Genomic DNA, 19472 nt, shown 5'->3' with positions numbered 1-19472 from the left:
AGAGCCGTACCAGGAAACCCAGTATGACGGAGAGCGTATCCCACGGCAGCACGCACATGCCACAATATCGGCCATGGACAGTGGCCTTGGGTGCATACACAGCTAGTTGTCCTGGAGGTGGGAAGGCGGAGCTGTGCGTGGGGAGGGGGGGGTTGAGACGCCCCATTCAGCCATCTTTGCATCAGGCTGGGAGCACCTCTGCAAGACCCGGCAGCCCGGGGCTTCCCTTGAGGGACAGCATGCACTTGTGATGTAGCACAGCCTTCCCTCAGCAGAGGTCCTGGAAGATCACAGCTGAGAAAGGGGCCCGCTCGGAAAACCCAAGGACACTACGTCAATGCCGGTGACTTGTGGGTCAGCGGCAGAGAAAATCTGGGGCAAAACTGAAATGAAGGCTTAGACTCTTGCAATAGCCTTGAATTTCCGGGAACACCTGGGAGGTTTGACTATTAAAGCTGCTCTGCCTCCCTAACCACCCAGACACACACCCCATGTTCAGGGCGGACTGCACCAAAAACACACCCAAACTGAGCTCACCAGTTGAACCCCACAAGAATCATTTCTCCACACACCACAAAGACAAAGTTGAGGAGAACTGACTTGAGGGGAATAGGTGACTCACAGACACCATCTGCTGGTTAGTTAGAGAAAGTGTACACCACCAAGTTGTAGTTCTGAAAAATTAGACTGGTATTTTTTACAACTTGAAAGAGCCCTATCAAGCAAAGCAAATGCCAAGAGGCCAAAAACAACAGAAAATCTTAAAGCATATGATAAAACCAGACGATATGGAGAACCCAATCCTAAACACCCAAATCAAAATATCAGAAGAGACACAGTACTTGGTGCAATTAATCAAAGGACTACGATCAAAGAATGAGAGCATGGCACAGGATATAAAGGACATAAAGAAGACCCTAGAAGAGCATAAAGAAGAAACTGTAAGAGTAAATAAAAAAAAAATAGAAGATCTTACGGAAATAAAAGAAACTGTTGGCCAAATTAAAAAGACTCTGGATACTCATAATACAAGACTAGAGGAAGCTGAACAATGACTCAGTGTCCCAGAGGACCACAGAACAGAAAATGAAAGAACAAAAGAAAGAATGGAGAAAAAAACTGAAAAAATCAAAACGGATCTCAGGGATACGATAGATAAAATAAAATGTCCAAATTTAAGACTCATTGGTGTCCCAGAAGGGGAAGAGAAGGGTAAAGGTCTAGAAAGAGTATTCAAAGAAATTGTTGGGGAAAACTTCCCAAACCTTCTACACAATATAAATACGCAAAGCATAAATGCCCAGCGAACTCCAAATAGAATAAATCCAAATAAACCCACTCCAAGACATATTCTGATCAGACTCTCAAATACTGAAGAGAAGGAGCAAGTTCTGAAAGCAGCAAAGAAAAGCAATTCACCACATACAAAGGAAACACATAAGACTAAGTTGTGACTACTCAGCGGCCACCATGGAAGAGAGAAGGCAGTGGCATGACATATTTAAAATTCTGAGAGAGAAAAATTTCCAACCAAGAAAACTTTATCCAGCAAAACTCTCCTTCACCTTTGAGGAAGAGCTTAAATTTTTCACAGACAAACAAATGCTGAGAGAGTTTGCCAATAAAAGACCTGCCCTACTTCAGATTCTAAAGGGAGCCCTACCGACAGAGAAACAAAAAAAGTAGAGAGAGATATAGAGAATTTTAACAGACATATATGGAACCTTTACATCCCAGATCACCAGGACACACATTTTTCTCTAGTGATCACAGATCTTTCTCCAGAATTGACCATATGCTGGGACATAAAACAAGCCTCAGTAAATTAAAAAAAACAAACAAACAATTGAATATATTCAAAGCACATTCTCTGACCACAATGGAATACAAATAGAAGCCAATAATTTTTGATTTGTAACTCCACTATTTACTTCCTACATGATATAAAATACACAAACTCTAATGACAAATCAGTGGTTTTAGACTCAATGTAAAATATGTAATTTTTGACAAGAACTATATAAAGGTGGGGGAATGGAGGAGTATAGGAACATAGTTTATGTGTCCTATTGAAGTTAAGTTGGTATCAAAGAAAAACAAGATTGTTATGGATTTAAGAGGTTAATTTTAAGCCCCACAGTAAACACAAAGAAATTATCAGAGAATATGACCATAGAGATGAAAAGTACAGTATGGGTTATGAGAAGTGGGGGAAGGGGCAATGGGGAGTTAAGAAATGAGGGTAGGGTTGCTGTTTGAGGTGAAGGGAAATTTCTAGTAATGGATGGTGGGAAGGTGATGGCATTACAACATTCTAAATGTGATTAATCCCACTAATGGAATGCTAGGGAGGGGGTGGAATGGGAAGATTTATAGAACATATAGGCTGTATATATGTTCCCACAAAGAGGATGAAAAAAAAAAAAAAAAGACAGTCTAAATAGATGACAATTGAATGCCAAGGATGATCCTGGATGGGATCTGAGGATGGAGGACAGGAGGCTCAAAGGGACACAGTTGAGACATAAGGAAAAAAAAAAAAAAAAAGGAAAAATAGAATGTAAGCTTTGTATCAATGTTGAATTTCTTGAACTTCTTAGCTGCACTTAATGGGATTGCATAAAAGAATGTTCTTGTTCATGGGAATTGTATATGTGAATTACAGTGTTTGTTCAAGGATGTGTGCAGCTAGCTGTCATATGTTCAGAAGACAGAGCAATAGATGATGGATGATAGATAGGGAGAGAGGAAGGGAGGGAGGGAGGGAAAGAGAAATGGTGTGACAGCATGTTAAAGTTGGTGGATCCGGGTATCGGGGGAGGGAGGTCAGGGTATGCTGGAGTGTTGTGTATGGGGTTTGAATTGTTTTTGCAACTGTTCCTATAACTTTGAATTTACTTCAAAATAAAATTTAAAACAAAATTATATTACAAAATAATGATCCAATTTATTTTTAAAATGAGATTATATCATTAAAAAACTGGGAGACTATATATTGAAGGGTAAAAAGAAGTTATCTCTGGGGAATGGATGATGGATATTTATTATTTATTTAATTGCTTATTTTGCTTTCCAAATTTCCTACAATGTGTTTGCTTTATAGTCAGAAAAAATTATTTAAAAGTCTTATAGATTACATAAAAGACTTACAATAAAAGTTTTGCCACTCATTGATTACTTGAGAGACAACATGAATTTTCATTAGGAACATGCCTTCTGCATTACTTGACACTGTAAAGCATACTAAAATTAAACACCCAGCTCTAATATAAAAAAAATCTACATTTAATTCAGTTAGAATTAATTCAGGTGAAAAGATCCCCAGATTAATAACATTCACAACTGGTTAGTAAACTGCATAAAAATAAAGAGCTTAATATATCAGCAACACAATTTTTAAAATTGATTTGTTAAAGTTTCAAGTACTATTCCTTTTCCCTTACCCATGTTGAGGATGAAGACAAATACATACATGAACAAAAGGTAGGCAGTAAGAAGGAAGGCAAAAAAGAAGAGGCAGGAATAAGCACATAAAAATCAGCCCCTGGACAATATGATTATGGGTATAAAATGCAAAACCAATGCTTTAACATTATGATAACAGCAGCTTACATTTACATTATCTCTTCAACAGTTTATCAGTGTTGCAAAAATTTTTTAATTCAAGGAATTTACAAAACTGCCTTATGAGTGATGCTTAGAAAAATATTATCTCATTTTATACATTTAAAACATGCTAATGCTTAGAGAATTTTGTGTATGTGGGGATTTCAGGATAACATTAATCAAAGCTAGAAATCAAAGTCAAATTTTCTGCAGAATGACTCAATAATTTTTCTATACAAAAGTTGTTTACCTACTACTGGAGTAGGGGGAAAATCATTCTACTTAATCAGAAGATCCAGGTGGGGTTGTTTTCATTGTCTGGTCATATTTACAGTTATTAGTTGAACAATGATACAGACTTACTCAAATATTAACTATTTAAAATACAATGATTTTTCTGCCTCAAATTTGGAATTTACCCCATATTCAGACACACACTGTCAAAACCAAGAAAATAAATGATTCTCCGTTCAACTGTTATCTGTAGCCTGAATGACTGTCATACCGTTTCAAAATTTAGTTTACCCAAATTTGAAATCTCTATAGAGAAAAAAAAGTTTTCTGCTCCCCATCAAAACGTTGCAACATGCTGACTCTGTTATTCTCAAAATACTATTTTCCCATCAGTAATTCTTTTCACTACTCCGACTTCCCTCCTCACTTCCTCTCCAACCTAATCCGACTCCTTGCAGTTCCTAGAGCACTCTACGCAGACTTCTGCCCAAGAACTTTGCATTTGCTCTTCTCTTGGAATGTTCTTCCAGCTCCTTCATTTCCTTTAAGAGTTTAACTCTCTTCTCCATCTTCCCAGCTTTACTGTTTCTCCTTGGCATATATCAATATCTTACGTACATATGCATTTACTTATTCATCTTGTCTATCCCTATAAGCTCCATGAGGCTCGGACTCAGTTTTGTACACTGCTATATCCCCAGCACCTGGAACAGTACCCAGCCTGCAGGCAGCCCTCCATACAATATTTGATGAATATATTATATATATATATATATAAATTTAAATTTTGTTGTATTCTATTTGAGAGCAACACTACTACAGTCTATGATTTCTTATAAGGTGGCTGGCCTATGTACAGGACTCTAAACATTATTTTCTTCCCTATCTCTAAAGAAAACTAAGTATTATATCATGTAATCATAGTCCAACCCACAAATTTCACCACTGAAGATTCTAAGGCTCACAAAAGGTAAGTACATGCATATAGTCACACAATTATGAGAATAAAAACCAGTTTAAAGGAGAAGATGACCAGTCATCTCCCCTCTGCACAGACTGGAATGGACGCTGGCCTAAGCTTCAGAAAACGTAGGTCTGATGCGTCTTATCATCCCTTCCTGATGTGTGACCTGGAATGAGTAACTTAAGTTTCATTCTAAGTTTGAAACAAGATAATATGCATTATGCACTTTGAAATCTACATTTTCTTGTCACTGCTCAAAGGCAAATACGTTGGCAGAGTGAAACCCAATAAAGAAACTGAAGTCATATTCAGACTTACCTCATCATGAATCAGCTCCAGTGGTTCTATCATATACGCAAAGGTATTATCTTCAAACATACCACTAAAACACAAGAAACCACACAAGGAGAGCCTTACCAAACACAACAAGAAATAAGTCAGCAAATGAGCTTCATTATTCTGTCTTTGAAAATAAATAGTATGTATCTGAACAAATACCTTTACACAATCCCAAATCAAATTCACATATCTGTAGGGAACTCTGCTGTGGTGCCAACACTCTACTAAACAGTGTATATGCTATAAAAAGCATGAAAGTACACATCAAGAGCATACTAACATGCCTAATATAATTAATTTTCAAAATTAAATGGACATATTAGGAATTTGATCTGGGATGGGACAATTCATGCAGTTCTAGTATCTCAAGTTACTATTTCAGCACAATGTACTAGTACTAATTTCTTGTTATACCAATTCTATATAATCTATAAGAAAACAGACAGGTCCTTTATGTATGAGAATAATCTAAAGCCAATAGATTCTAAAGAGGCAAACAGAAGTATCTTTACGCCTGTAAGAGATGAAGATCTTGTGGATTTCTGTCAAGCAGCATGGCTCTGTGTTGCAAATTACATTTAATTTTGACAGACACAGGATTCTTTATGAAGTATGAAGAGAAGATCTTCAAGATCCTTTTTTATCACATGGTCAAACTAGATCTTAATGTGAAGGGCTACTGCATGTTGATCTAAAAGGTCCTAGAGATGTCCTTTCTGATCCTGCCTCAGAGCCGATGCTTGACCTCCTCTCTCCTCAATCCCCACCCCTTGCCTGGCTAACTCCAACTTATCCTTGGTCTTTTCTGAGTGGTATGGCCTGGGGGATACACCTCTGCGAAACCCTCCTGAGCCAGGTTCATTCACCCCATAAGCTCCCGTCCTTCCTCCTTCACAGCACCTACCAAAGCTGCAGTTAAATCTCCTGCAAACTCTGTTAAGAAGGCAGTTTGCCTTCCTTGTTCACCACTGCATTTCTAGTCTTTAACATGGGACTGGCACAGAGAGTCACTCAACAGAGAAAAGACAGAAAGGGCAAATGGTGGAAAGCAAGGAGGTAGGGTGGGAGGACCCAAGGCGAGTCCCACGTACTGAAGTCCGTTGCAGGTGGACAGAGCTGCCCTGGAGTCCTTGACGCCTCTGATGCTTCCGTGGTAGTAACAGTGCTCTCCACCCTACAAAAAAGGTTTAAGTGGCTAATTGTGTTTTATACAATGTGATTCACTCTTTGGGCTGCTTCTCTAAAGGAAAAAGAAATCCGAGTATGGGAATGCGCATACACTATGGATTGACAATCCTAGAAACTCCACATGGTGATATGCAGTCTCAAAGAGGACTTAGGCAAGTTTTCAACTTTTTGATAATGACCATATGTGTATTAAACTTAACGAAGGAGAAAAGTCTTTAAAAGGAATAAGATACCAGTGTAACTGGTAAAATGTGTATACATTTCTTAAGCATGTAAAGGAGATGATACCAGATATTGTTACAGAGTAAGGTCTTCTGTGTAACTGAGGAGAGACCCCAAAGTTGTCATTTGTAATCATTTTTTTTATGGAAAACTATATAAAACCTTATCATTCGCTTTCCTGCCTTTTAAATTAGTTCTATAAATTTTTTAATAGAAATAACGTATGAGCATAGATTTGAAAGTCAAATGGTAACACAGACACACAAATTCAGCAGTCTCCTTCCTCCCTCCCTCCCACCTTCAAGGCAACCATTTTTAACTCCTTCAGCTATTTCTTCTGGTAGTTACCTATATATTCCTGAACAAAATATTTCTACTGCTATGTCCTAATTTATTCCCTTTTAGAAATTATTTTCCTAATATATAATCTTGAGAACCCCCCTAACCCCCTATGATGGTTAGGTTCATGTGTCAACATGGCCAGGTGTCTCGTCAAGCAAGCACTGGTATAACCATTGCTGTGAGGACATTTGTGGCTGATTAATAAACCAGAAGGCTGGTTTATTAAATCGTCAGTCAATTCGCTGCAGCTGTGGCTGATTACATCAATGAAGGGCATGTCTTCCACAATGAGAGAATGCTGTCAACTGGATTTAATCCAATCAGTTGAAGACTTTTAAGCGAGACAGATAGAGGACCTTCACTTCTTCGGCTGACCAGCAAAGCATTTCCTAAGGAGTTCGTCAAAGTTGCCAGTTCGTTTCCTGAGGAGTTCATTGAACATCTTCATTGGAGTTGCCAGTTTGCTGCCTGCCCTACGGAATTTGGACTTGTGCATACCCACAGTTGCGTGAGCCATTTTTATAAATCTTATATTTATAGATATCTCTCATTGATTCTGTTTCCCTAGAGAACCCTAACTAATACACCCCCAATACATTCTGATACACACCACCATTTTTTGGCTAAATGTGTTTATATTATAAATACACAAATATTGAACACAACTGTGCCACTATGGTTACATTTTCTTGCACCATTATAAAATTTTGTTTGAGAATTATTGCTTCATTTCCTTGTTTGCTTATTTTTCCATTCATTCAGCACTACTATAGGCCCTATCACCTGAGAATACTCTAAAACTCCTCTCAGTATAGTCAAACATATCAGGTAACTTACTATATATCCATTTCTTTTCCTGGAGATATTCCCTGGTTCCTCCTCAACCTCCTGCTTCAGTCCACTCTGGCTTCATCAACCTGACACACAGCTATCACCTAGGGCTTCTCTTTAGCATCATCCTGGGAACTCCCTTTGTCTCCCTTCTATATTGACTCCCAGATCCCGTGTTTTCCCATTCATGGTCCCCCCTTCTCTCCCATCTTTTGTGCACACATCCTCTGGTACTTCCTTGAAAAAGTATGCATGGAAGATAAATAATTTTTCCAGTCTTCACACTAGATCTATAGCTTGGATGGGTAGAGAATTCTAGATTGGAAATTATTTCCTCTCAGCATTTCAAAGGCCATTGCACATTCTAGCTTCTAACGTTCCTGTTGAGAAATCTATGTTATCCTAATGTTTGATATTTCTTATAAAACCTGTATTTTTCCTTTTCAGAAGATGTTAGGAAATTCTATTTGTCCCCATTTTCATGAAGTCTCATGATATTCTTTGCTGTGAGTTATTTGCTCATTCATTGTGCTGGGCACTCTGAAGCTTCTTAATCAAGAAAACTCATGAACTTCCATTCTTGGAAACTATCTTTTATTATTTCTCTGATAATTCTCTCCTTTCCATTTTTCTCCATAAGCTGAGCTCTTCCACCAAAGTAGGGAAAGGATGGCCACCTGGCTATATGGGGTAGGGCATAGATCAGGGATTTAACTACTCTCCATGTAGTCTTTCAACCAATCCTTCTGTTTTCAGGTGCCTTCAAATCATTGGCAGTTCTGGGTCAAGTGACAGAAGTTCACTTGCTGCTTCTTGGTACCCCCCAATAGAACTTAGAAGAGCAGGAAAAGCTTAAACCTAAAATAGGTATCCCTTATCTACCCTCTAAAATTTTATCCATACCTCTCTTCTGCTGTCTTCCCTTTTTTTCTTAACAGATTTTTTTTTTAATTTTAAAAGCAATACATGCTTATTTCAGAGGATTTGGAAAATACTAAACTGATAAAGGAAAAAATGCTATCCCTCCATCCAGAGAGAAATACTTATTAGTAGTATTTTACAGTATTTTCTTTAAATGTGTATGTTGAACACATTGGAATTAAGGTTTATGTCCAATTTTGTATCCTGCTTAAGAATTTGTTATTATGAAAATAAGTCAAGAATATTTTGGAACAGGTATTTAGAAACAAAAAATAGAATAATGAACCCCCACATATGCATCAATTTGAGTAAACAATTATCAAGTTTTTATCACTTTTGCTTCATCTATCCCTTTTTTCTTTTTCTCTGCTGTAGTTTTTAAATGCAATTTTATTGAGATATACTCACACACCATATAATCTATCCAAAGTATACAATCAGAGGCTCATAGCCTCATCATATAGTTGTGCATTCATCGCCATAGTCTATTTTAGAACATTTTCATTACTCCAAAATAAAGAAAAAAATAAAAAAGAACACCCAAACCATCCCATACCCCTTATCCCCTCTATTATTTATATACTTTTTGTCATTATTTTATTACTCATTTTCCCATACACTGGGTAAAGGGAATGTCAATCACCAGGTTTTCACTATCACATGGTCACATGATAAAAGCTATCTATAGTTATACAATTATCATCGAGAATCAAGTCTACTGGATTACCATTCAAAAGATTCAGTATTTCCATCCAGCTATTCTAATACACTAGAAACTAAAAAGGAATATCTATACAATGTGTAAGAATAACCTATAGATTGTCCTCTCGACTATTTGAGATCTCTCTGAAGTCACTGAAACTTTATTTTGTTTCATTTCTTTTCCCCCTTTTTGGTCAAGATGGTATTCTTAATCCCACAATGCCAGGGCCAGGCTCATTCCTGGGAGTCCTGTCCCTTGCTGCCAGAGACTTACACCCCTGGGAGTCATGTCCCACGTAGGAGGGAAGGTAGTGAGTTTATCTGCAGAGCTGGCTGAGAGAGAGAGGCCACATCTGAGCAACAAAAGAGGTTCTCTGGGGGTGACTCTTAGGTATAAGTATAAGTAGGCTTAGCTTCTCCTTTGCAGGAATAAGTTTCATAAGGGCAAGCCCCAGGATCAAGGGCTTAACTTATTAAATTGTGTCTTACCTCCTTTTTGTCCTTGTGGGTTTATATCCTTTTTTATTCCTTAACTGTTGTTTAAGTTGGTTATTGAGAAGGAATGGAGATGAATATGTGCACTGAATTCACACTGTTGAACAAGAAGCTTCCTATATGTCTTTTTAAATAGAAAATACTGACCATATTTTGAGTTTTTATTGATAATTTACAGTCATTTTGAAAACTACTTATTATACTGCATTTTTATATAAAGACTGATACCCTCAGAGCCTGTTTAAAGTGCCTAAGGGTATTTACCCACAAACTAAATGACTCTTCCAACCAATTCAGTTTATGTGTTTCCTCTTGGTAACTAAAAATACAGATTTTCAATATTGGTTGTCTAAATTGCATTATGGCTTTTTTACTACTTTGTAAAAGGTTTCTTCTTGTTCTCAAAAATCAACCTTGTACATAAATACTGACTTGTATATAATATGTCAAGTTCTAGTTGCATATTCAACTGTGAGATTTCCAATGTCAAATGGTATCACGTCTCAGTAATTTGGGAATCGAGGTTAATATTTTGCAAATTAAATCTTCACATGATTCTAAAAACAACCATATGTAACTGTAAATTCCATCAAACTGATTATTTAGCACTTTGTACCACATCAAAAGGCTATCTTAAGTGATTATTAAAGTGCCTAGCAAACACGGTCAAATTTACTTGACCTGTATTTCCCAGATTTCCATCCAAATATTCTTCTAATCCCCACAAAATATTTACTAGACCTTGCTTAGATCTAAACTTCACTCACTTGCACTGGAAACTGAAGGACAATGATCTCTCCCAATAAAGGTTTTTGTTATTTGTTTGAAGTAAGGCAAGAAATTATCTGCAAGGAACTGTTTGAGTTTCCTGTACCTTTGAATGCAGCTGAAAGCTTTAATATATAAATTTTTGAATGCAGCTGAAAGCTTTAACACATAAATTGTACTATAAGCAATTCAGCAGCTTCCAATTTAGTATTAGAAGAATTTCTGGGTTTCATATTACTAAATTTATATCATGTTTTAAAAAAAGTATTACTGGAAAAATACTATTTGTAATTCTTCAGAACTATGCAGCATTTTGTCAATATCACTGCAAAGTAACATCTTGAGGTATTTTGTGTAAATTAAACTCCAGGAGAGAAGAGGAAATTCCTTCTGGGGCACAGGCATAACAGTAGCAGACCAGTGCAGTGAGGAGGCAGCAAAAACACTTTCACTTCCAGAGGCCTCCGCTATTAACCACGACAGCGGACAATCGGCTCCAGGGGGGCCTTTCACTGAAGGACCCATTCATCTCGAACACTCGCGTCTTTCAAGTACTATGTCCCCATGCACAGATAGGGAGACAGGCACAAAGTGCTACAAGGCTCTGACAATGACAGCAAAAAGCTAAACTAAATCATAATCTTAAGGCTGTCAAGTCAGTGATTTATTCTCCAGCCAGGAAGTCCTGGGACAGCTCAAGAAGGCTGGCCAGCGTGGTCATCACCACCACCTCTGATCTGTAACAAGGCAAACGGCAGGAAGGAGAACGAAGGAGCTAACCTGGCGCATAGTGCAAGTCTACGTACGTCCCTGTGGCCATCGGCATTTCAAATTCAAAACTGTCAGTTAAGTTCAACAAAAATTGAGGATCTGTGTTTAGAATTCATTAGCTCATCAAAAGGAATTTAAAAGATCCTAGTAAGTGTGCTCCTCAGCTTTCTCGGCTACCATTTCTACATAAATAAGCACTCCACAAACTAGATCATGCTCAAATAATGGCAACTTGGCTCCACAAATCAACCTCCCATTGGAAACCAGCAAGCGGCTTGTGCAAATAATGAAACACTGAAGTCATGTACAGCTTTTTAAACACTTCCTAATCACAAGTAGCTGGGGATAACAACTTTGTGACTCTAGTGATAACAATTTGGAGAGTGGGGGTGGGAGGAATTAGTTTCCTGGTTTTATTGATCTAGTGACAAGAACTGTTTATTTCTATACACTTTACTGGAAAAAGAACCTATAATTTCAATTTAATTTATTTTAATTTTTAAATTGCCCCACCTTCGTGTCTGCTTAATTATCTCAAGTTCAATCAGTTAGTTCCTTTCAATTCCATTACTTAAGATATTCCCGTAAGCCTTGGATATTCATGGCAACCAAGCACAGACATTTTCAATCAACTCCTGAAGGTCTGGACAACATTTAAAAATGAACTACAAAGGTTTTATCCCACAAATGTGTATATTATGATATTCCAGATTCTAAATAAAACAATAAAATATGATACTATACTCAAATAATTATTCTATACACAAATCTTTCAATATTTCAAACTTATCAATAAGCAGGGTATGTCAAATTATTTTAAAAATCATTGGGCTAGTAGCAAAATAGAAACAGGAAAAGACAACTATAATTGGACCCATATATCCAAATTTGAGTACTGCAGAATAAGGAAATGAAAGAAAATATATTTGAGACTGGGGAAACTTGAGAACCCCCCCAACACCAGTTTAATTATTTACCTTCATTAAATTCAATGGGGGGAAAATGTTCTTGCAGTAATTTAATTAAAGTATTAGGACAGTTTGGCTGTACCAATGATACATAAATTTTTAATAGTTCATCTAAATTATACTATTCAAGCTTAAAATAGCCTCATGAGGAACCAGTGTAGTCCGCCATCTCGATTTCATGGGGTATTTTTTTTAACACCAGGCTTCTTTCCTATTCTATAATACACTAAGATTATTGCCAAGAAGACAATGTTTGAGTGATTAACAACAGTAATTTCAATTTTAAACCAAGATTTAAATAACTGAAAACCTTACATCTAGCATAAGTAGATTTAGTGTAGATAATTTTGTTTTCCCCATTATCTAATTTTTTTTATTATTCATTCAGTGGTGAACAACTTGCTTTTTAAACCGCCTACTAATTCAAAAGAGAGAAGAAAATCTGAGGGCACACACAAGAAAAAAATTCATTCTAATCTAGAATAAGAGGGGAAAATACAAACTTTAAACTAACTTTTTTATAACAAACAGGGTACCCAAAACATGAATTTTTAAATCCAGTCATGGAAAGCTGAGAGGCAGGAAGAGAAGAGAGGAAAAACTGATGGCAAAAAATAGATTGAGAAAACTTATAAAATAGTAATAACAGAAGAGGGAAGTGAAAAAAGAAAAAGAGGCAGAAAAGGGGGAAGAGAGAAAGAGAGAGGGCAAGTCAGAAAGGGAAAGACAGGCAGAAATTTGCAGCCAAAAAGTCCCCTGCTTCAACTCAGGCACTTCAGCCAGGCTCTGATTCGTTGCTGCAGTCCCCGTTCCCTCTTGGGCTCAGGTATTGGACAGGGTTTTCAGGACACTGAATCTTCCAATCCCCACTGCTCTGCAGCAATCCCACCTCTCAGCAGGTGCCCCCTCCATCCTGTAACAATCCCTTCTTTCCTGCTGCCCAGAAGCTTCATGGAAGAAGTGAGCTTGAGCTGAGCCATGATGGTGATATGGAAAGCACAAAGAACATTCTAGGAGCATGAAGTCGAAACAGTGACTAGACTAGAACGTAGGAACTATAAGGGCAAGGATTTTTATCTGGCTCACTGATGTATCCCCAATACCTAAAAGAGTGACTAGTTCACAGTAGGTGCTCAAAAAATAATTGTTTAATAAATAAGAATGGCTTGTTCATGAGCCTATTTGATGAGACCAATCTTACAGGAGCAGAGGATTTATGCTTGCTGATGAGGGATGGGTAGTAAATAAACCTTCATTCCCTGAGTTCTGAGTTTTGTTTTTGTTTTTTTGTGTGTGTTTTTTGAGATATAATTCACAAGTCATAAAATTTACCCCCTTTAAAGTATACAATTCAGTGGTTTTTAGTATAGTCACAGAGTTTTACAACCATCGACACTATCTAATTCCACAACATTTTCATCACACCAAAAAGAAATCCTATACCCATTATTGTCACTCCCCATTCCTCCCTCTCCCAGCCCCTAGCAACCACTAATCTACTTTCTTCCTCTTGCCTATTCTGGACATTTCAAATAAATGAAATCATACAATATGTGGCCTTGTATAGTTGGTTTCTTTCCCTTAGCATAATGTTTTCAAGATTCATCCATATAGTAGCATGTATCAGTACTTTTTTATTGCTGAACAATATTCCATTGTATGGATATACTACATTTTATTTATCCATTCATCAGGTGAAGGTCATGGGTTGTTCCCACTTTTTGGCTATTATGAATAATGCTTCTATGAACATTTGTGTGCAAATTTTTGCAAGAACACTTTTCCAATTCACCTGGGTATATACCTAGGAATGGAATTGCTGGGTCATATGGTAAACATATGTTTAACTTTTTGAGGAACTAATGGACTGTTTTCCAAAGTGACTATACCATTTTACTTTGCCACTAGCAGTATATGAGGGTTCAAGTTTCTCCACATCCTTGTCAACACTTATTATTGCCCATCTTTTTTGTTATAGCCATCCTAGTGGGTGTGAAGTGGTAGCCACCCAAATTTAAAACCAAATGAGAGGATGATAGGGGAATTAGACAAATAGAGATCAAAATATCACCTTTATTTTTGACAGAGCCATACTGGAGGGTGTGGCTTAGCTGAGAATCCAATGGGCCTGCTAATGCTGTACTTGAATTAGCCAGACTTATCTACCAAGGTACAGACAACATGGGACAAACTCAGACCCACTCACTGCAATTAGTGTAAGGAAAAGTACAGAAAGTGCTCTTCCTGTAGGGAGGTAAATCCCATAAAGAAAAGGGAGAAAGGGACTGTGTAAAACATTCCCAATTCCTTTTCCCATCAGTTAACCACCTGCCCTCCCCTGGGGAAGAGTGAGCAACTGGACAGGAAAGGCCAGGGGTGAGAAAATAGAGCTGGGGTATTTTCTCCACCCAATAATTTAACGACCAATTAGGTAGAGTGAAGTCAAAATGGGGGGTCACTGCATCTATCTCTCCAGTCTTACACTTTTGGCTAGGTCATTGTTCCTTTTCTAAGCAGAAGAGAGCACAAATTATCAGTAAGCACGTAAAAATGTGCATGAATGGCTTACGTAAAGGAGATTAATGGAATGGGTTAAATTTGAAAAGTATTCCTATACTCACACTGTAACATTAATACTTAACTCTTTTATAGGAAATCTAAATGCTAAAAATTAACTTATTTTAATAAGTTATCAAAGTTGATCAACAAAGTTGATTTAATTGTAGACTATATGTAAAGCACTGAGCTAGCAATTCTAATAAAAACTAATGCTCTGTCGGCAATGCATACGCTAAAAAAATGAAATTGGTATGAGACATGTAGTTAATATCAGCCCAAATTCTGACAGTCATAGAAAAACAACAAAAATTTCCTAGACAATCAATTATAGAGCAAAGATTTTTCCATATGTGTTTACAGATAAGTATATTATGTACTTCATTTGCTGACCTCTCAAGTCCCTATATTTGCTTCACATGGAAAGAAGCTCTTTCAACCCATTTTGTCCAGTAAAAGTAAAAGCCTAAGATGTTAGTCTATTCTTAACTAGAAATGGGAAGTAAGGAGGAGTCTGGTAGTGCTGTAAATGGGGAAACCTAGACAACATCATTTTGCTTAACTAGTTCCCAGAATATTTCATATGTCCACAGTTACATTTAACACAAAGCAAAATTGACTATTAGTGATTCTGTTACTCTCTAGTTGTGTGAATAATACTGATTGTGTATCTGTGTTTTGGATGCATGCGTTTTTTATCTAAATAATTTTATATCTTGGGAAGAGAGGGTGCATAATATATAAAAAAGTTTATTTAACCCAGCCATTCTTACATGTTCATTTCCTTTTTGGTACTCTGTCTGAAGATTTTCTCAAATAACCCGAAAGTCAATGCAAAGTTTTGTGTGTGTGTGTGTGTGTGTGTGTGTTTTTAATGCTTGGGAATGTATAATTGTGGTGGGAGTGTGAATTTATATAAACTTTCAGAAAGCAAAATTGTAAGTATGCACCAAAAACTTTTAAAAACCTAACAACACTTTGACCCAGAAAGTCCCATTCTTGGAATTAATCCTTAAGCAATGATTAAAGAGGTATTCAAAAGTGTTGGCAAGGTCTTTCCTACAACATTAGTTGTAACAGTGAAAGATTGGAAACAATCCATATTATCTATTACTACGAGATTTTTAAACTATATCAAATACACTGTAAACAATATTATGCCATGTGCCAGTTTGAAACTGTCATGGACCCCAGAAGAGCCATGAACTTTTAACCCAATCTTGAAGGGTGTAATCTCTTGATTGAATGCTTCCACGGAGATTTGACCCCGCCCACTCAGGGTATGTCTTGATTAGTTTACTGGAGTCCTTTAAAGGGAGTTCACACAGAGAGCAGAGAGCCCAAAACAGAGACCAAAACGCCCCAGGATATGCTAAGCCAGGACACTCAGACACTTGGGACCGACAGAGATGCTTAGAGATACTTGGAGATGCAGTCAGAAGGATGTTTGGAGATGCTAAGCTAAGAGATGAAGCTCAGAATTTGCCCCAGAGAAGCTAAGAGATGACCCCCAGATGCTTAGAGAGAAATGCCCTAGTAGAAAGAAGCAAGGATGCATAGGAGTTGAGAGAGTGGAGTTGAAACACAACCCAGGACCAGCAGATGCCAGCCATGTGCCTTCCTAGCTGACAGAGGTGTTCCGGACACCATCGGCCATTCTTCACTGAAGGTATTCTCGTTGGTGCCTTAGTTTTGACAATTTTTATGGTCTTAGGACTGTAAATTTGTAACTTAATATATCCCCTTTATAAAACCAATCCATTTCTGGTATTTTGCATTATGGCAGTATTAGCAAACCAGAAAATGCCATTTTTTAAAATACAGGTTTAGAAGATTATTCAATGGCATAAAAAAATGTTTATAATTTTGTTAGGTCAAAAGTTCTGTTACAAGATAATGTACATATTATCTCAAATTTTTTATTGTGGATATAAATATGAACACATAAAAAACTATTACCACTAATTCTTTCATTTATATACAAAGCAATTAAGTTTGGGCATACAAGCTTTTAGGAGAAAAAGGGTCACAAATGAGAGAAAAGCAATGAACACAAAAAAAACTGCAGTGAACACAATTGCAGGTGGCTCCTCTTGCAGGTGAAATACACTTTGTTTAGAATTGAGTTACAACTGCTACCAGATTTGGAGTGTCTTACTAATGACAAGTCCTCCCCTTTTGGGACCTAAAATGACCTCTGGAGGCCAATTAGCTACTCTGCTTCTTAAAAAAAAAAAAAAAAAGTGAACTTCTTAGTGAGAAGTAGGGCTCAGGTTACTGATGCCTGCAAAGGTGGCTCATTTGCTGAGTCTATAAAGTCCTTAGGCATTCTTCTGGACTCCAGACTCATGACTCAGCATCCGCAGTGCTTCAGGGCTGGCACAGCTGCCAGTAGCTTTGGTTTGTACAAATGCCAGGGAGCACTGTTACCAGGCTTGATTTAGCATTTCTGCTCACTTTCCACAGCATTAACTTTTAGGGAGATTCGACAAATCCCAAGATGCAGCCTAAGGCAAAAACTGACAGAAAGGTAAGTATAATGTACGGAAGTTCTTAATCTGTGCCATAAAACTTAAAGGCTGGAACACACATCAAATTACAAATGTGCCCGCTGCTAATTGGACAGTTACAAACCCTGAGAAATGCGAAAGCCCCTGGGCAGTAGTTACAATTAAGGCCACCTATAAATATTTGTTGAGAGGCTGTCAGTCTGAAAAGGAGTCTGAAAACCCCAGCTCTCTAAGCTTCACAACTCAGCAAGCCCAAACATGAAAGGTGCTGCTGTTATGCCAACACTAGATAGCAATCTAGAAAAAAAAATCTGATTTTCAATGCTTGGTTTTGTTTTTCTCTCTTTCCCATCCCATGCCCATGGTATCATGGCCACCACTCAGGCTCAGCGGAACTCTGATTCCCTAAACATCAGTCTCTTTCTGTAGCCATTCCAGGGATTTTCATCCTGACTGGTGGAAACCACTGTGCTCCTTACAAATACAAATCATTTCCCCCTTGCTTTAATCTTCACCCACTTCCTCTTTATTGATTCTCTGTGAAAAGAACAAAAGTTAACACCCAACCGAAGGTGATCAAGTGACCCAATTACCTTTATATTACAATGCTTGGTAGCTTTAAGCAGCTTTATTTGCCTTCTCTCTACTTTAATTTCTTCTTTTGTAGAACAGGAATAACAGTATCCACCTCATGGAGCAGTTGTAAAGATGAAGAGGGAAAGCACTGCTAAATCTTCCTTCCCCACCTGCCCTCTGCCCCTTGGGCATGTCACTTGAACTAAATAATCATTCCAGTAGTTCACCTGGTCTTATAATCCAGATTCTGTGTCCATGACCTTGGTTCTCCTAAATCCTACCATTTTAAGATGTTATCTGATATGGGACTTACAGCTCTTCATGCCTCTCATGTAAGATGCTACATGTACAACCCACACAATAAGCCTGAATAAGCAGAAATCTCTTACATTATCTCAAGCGTGTATATTTTTAAATAAATTTCCTCTCACTAAAAAAACCCTTGTATAAGAAGGTGAGTGATTTTATTGAGAAGCCATCAAAACAATGCAGTGTACACTGAACAGTTGTGTGATGAACTATAGTTTTCCTACAGGATTTCTCTGCACTATTAACTGTACCTTAGAGTACTGCGGTTTTCCATTTTCATAGTGAATCTCCACATAATCAGACGACAGCAAACCACTATGAAGGAAAGAAAATAGAGTGATTTCTGCATCTAAGACACTTAGAGGTTTAAAAATAATCAGCTCAGTAAATGGACGTGAGAAGCATGCAAACCACAAATAGCTACAGTCCCGTTAGTACAAAAACATGTTCTCATCAAGGGTCTCAAATGTTATCCAGGAACAAATCATTCCCCAGTCTGTTACAAAGACAAAACACGGATAAGGTAAGGTTCAACTTTCATACACATTATTCATCATTTGATTAAGTTAATTCATATGGAACAAATTAAAAGGCAGGTAGCAAGAGGACACAGGACCTCTAAAAATGCCTTGAATGACTGCAATCTCACAAAACATTAATTGTATAGAAAAGGCATCAGTAAACTTTTCCTTTAAAGGGCCAGCTAGCAAATATTTTAGGCTTTGCGAGCCACAAGGTCACTGTCACAACTACTCAAATCTGCCACTGTAGTGCAAAGCAGTCATTGGCAACACTTAAACAAATGCACAAACAAAAGAGGGTGGCTGTGTTCCAACAAGACTTTATATAAATAAATTTCATGTAATTTTCACATCATTAAATATTACTCTTCTTTTGATTTTTTCTAACCATTTAAAAATGAAAAAAACATTCTTAGCTTGCAGACTGTACAAAAATAGAGAAGGCCAGAGTTGGCCTTTGGGCCACAGTTTGCCAACTCCTGGTTTGGAATGGTAAAGAACAGAGACTTTGAAGTCAAATCAAGATTTAAAATCTGACTCAGCCCCTTATTGCTGATGTGATTGTTGAGAAGTCAGCCCACTCGGCTTTTACACGTGTCAAATGGAGACAACAAGAGTGAGAATTTCATAAGATGCTGTGAGGACGAAA

At 37.5% G+C, this 19472-nt stretch overlaps 1 protein-coding gene across 2 annotated transcripts in view; it reads right to left on the bottom strand.

The window, feature by feature from the left end:
* The window catches only part of ADAM23 (ADAM metallopeptidase domain 23), a 166427-nt gene that overhangs the window by 62935 nt on the left and 84020 nt on the right, over positions 1-19472 (bottom strand). For both annotated transcript variants that reach the window (XM_037849407.1, XM_037849408.1), the window contains exons 4-6: positions 18554-18617; positions 6235-6317; positions 5123-5186 (exon numbers count right to left, since the gene is read on the bottom strand). In XM_037849407.1, coding sequence (XP_037705335.1) covers positions 5123-5186; positions 6235-6317; positions 18554-18617 — 211 coding nt within the window. The remainder of the gene's footprint in view (positions 1-5122; positions 5187-6234; positions 6318-18553; positions 18618-19472) is intronic.

Source organism: Choloepus didactylus, chromosome 9, assembly GCF_015220235.1.
Source record: "Choloepus didactylus isolate mChoDid1 chromosome 9, mChoDid1.pri, whole genome shotgun sequence".
NCBI lineage: Eukaryota > Metazoa > Chordata > Mammalia > Pilosa > Megalonychidae > Choloepus > Choloepus didactylus.
The sequence above is the reverse complement of the archived record's forward strand: the minus strand, read 5'-3'. Positions and strand labels throughout refer to the sequence as shown.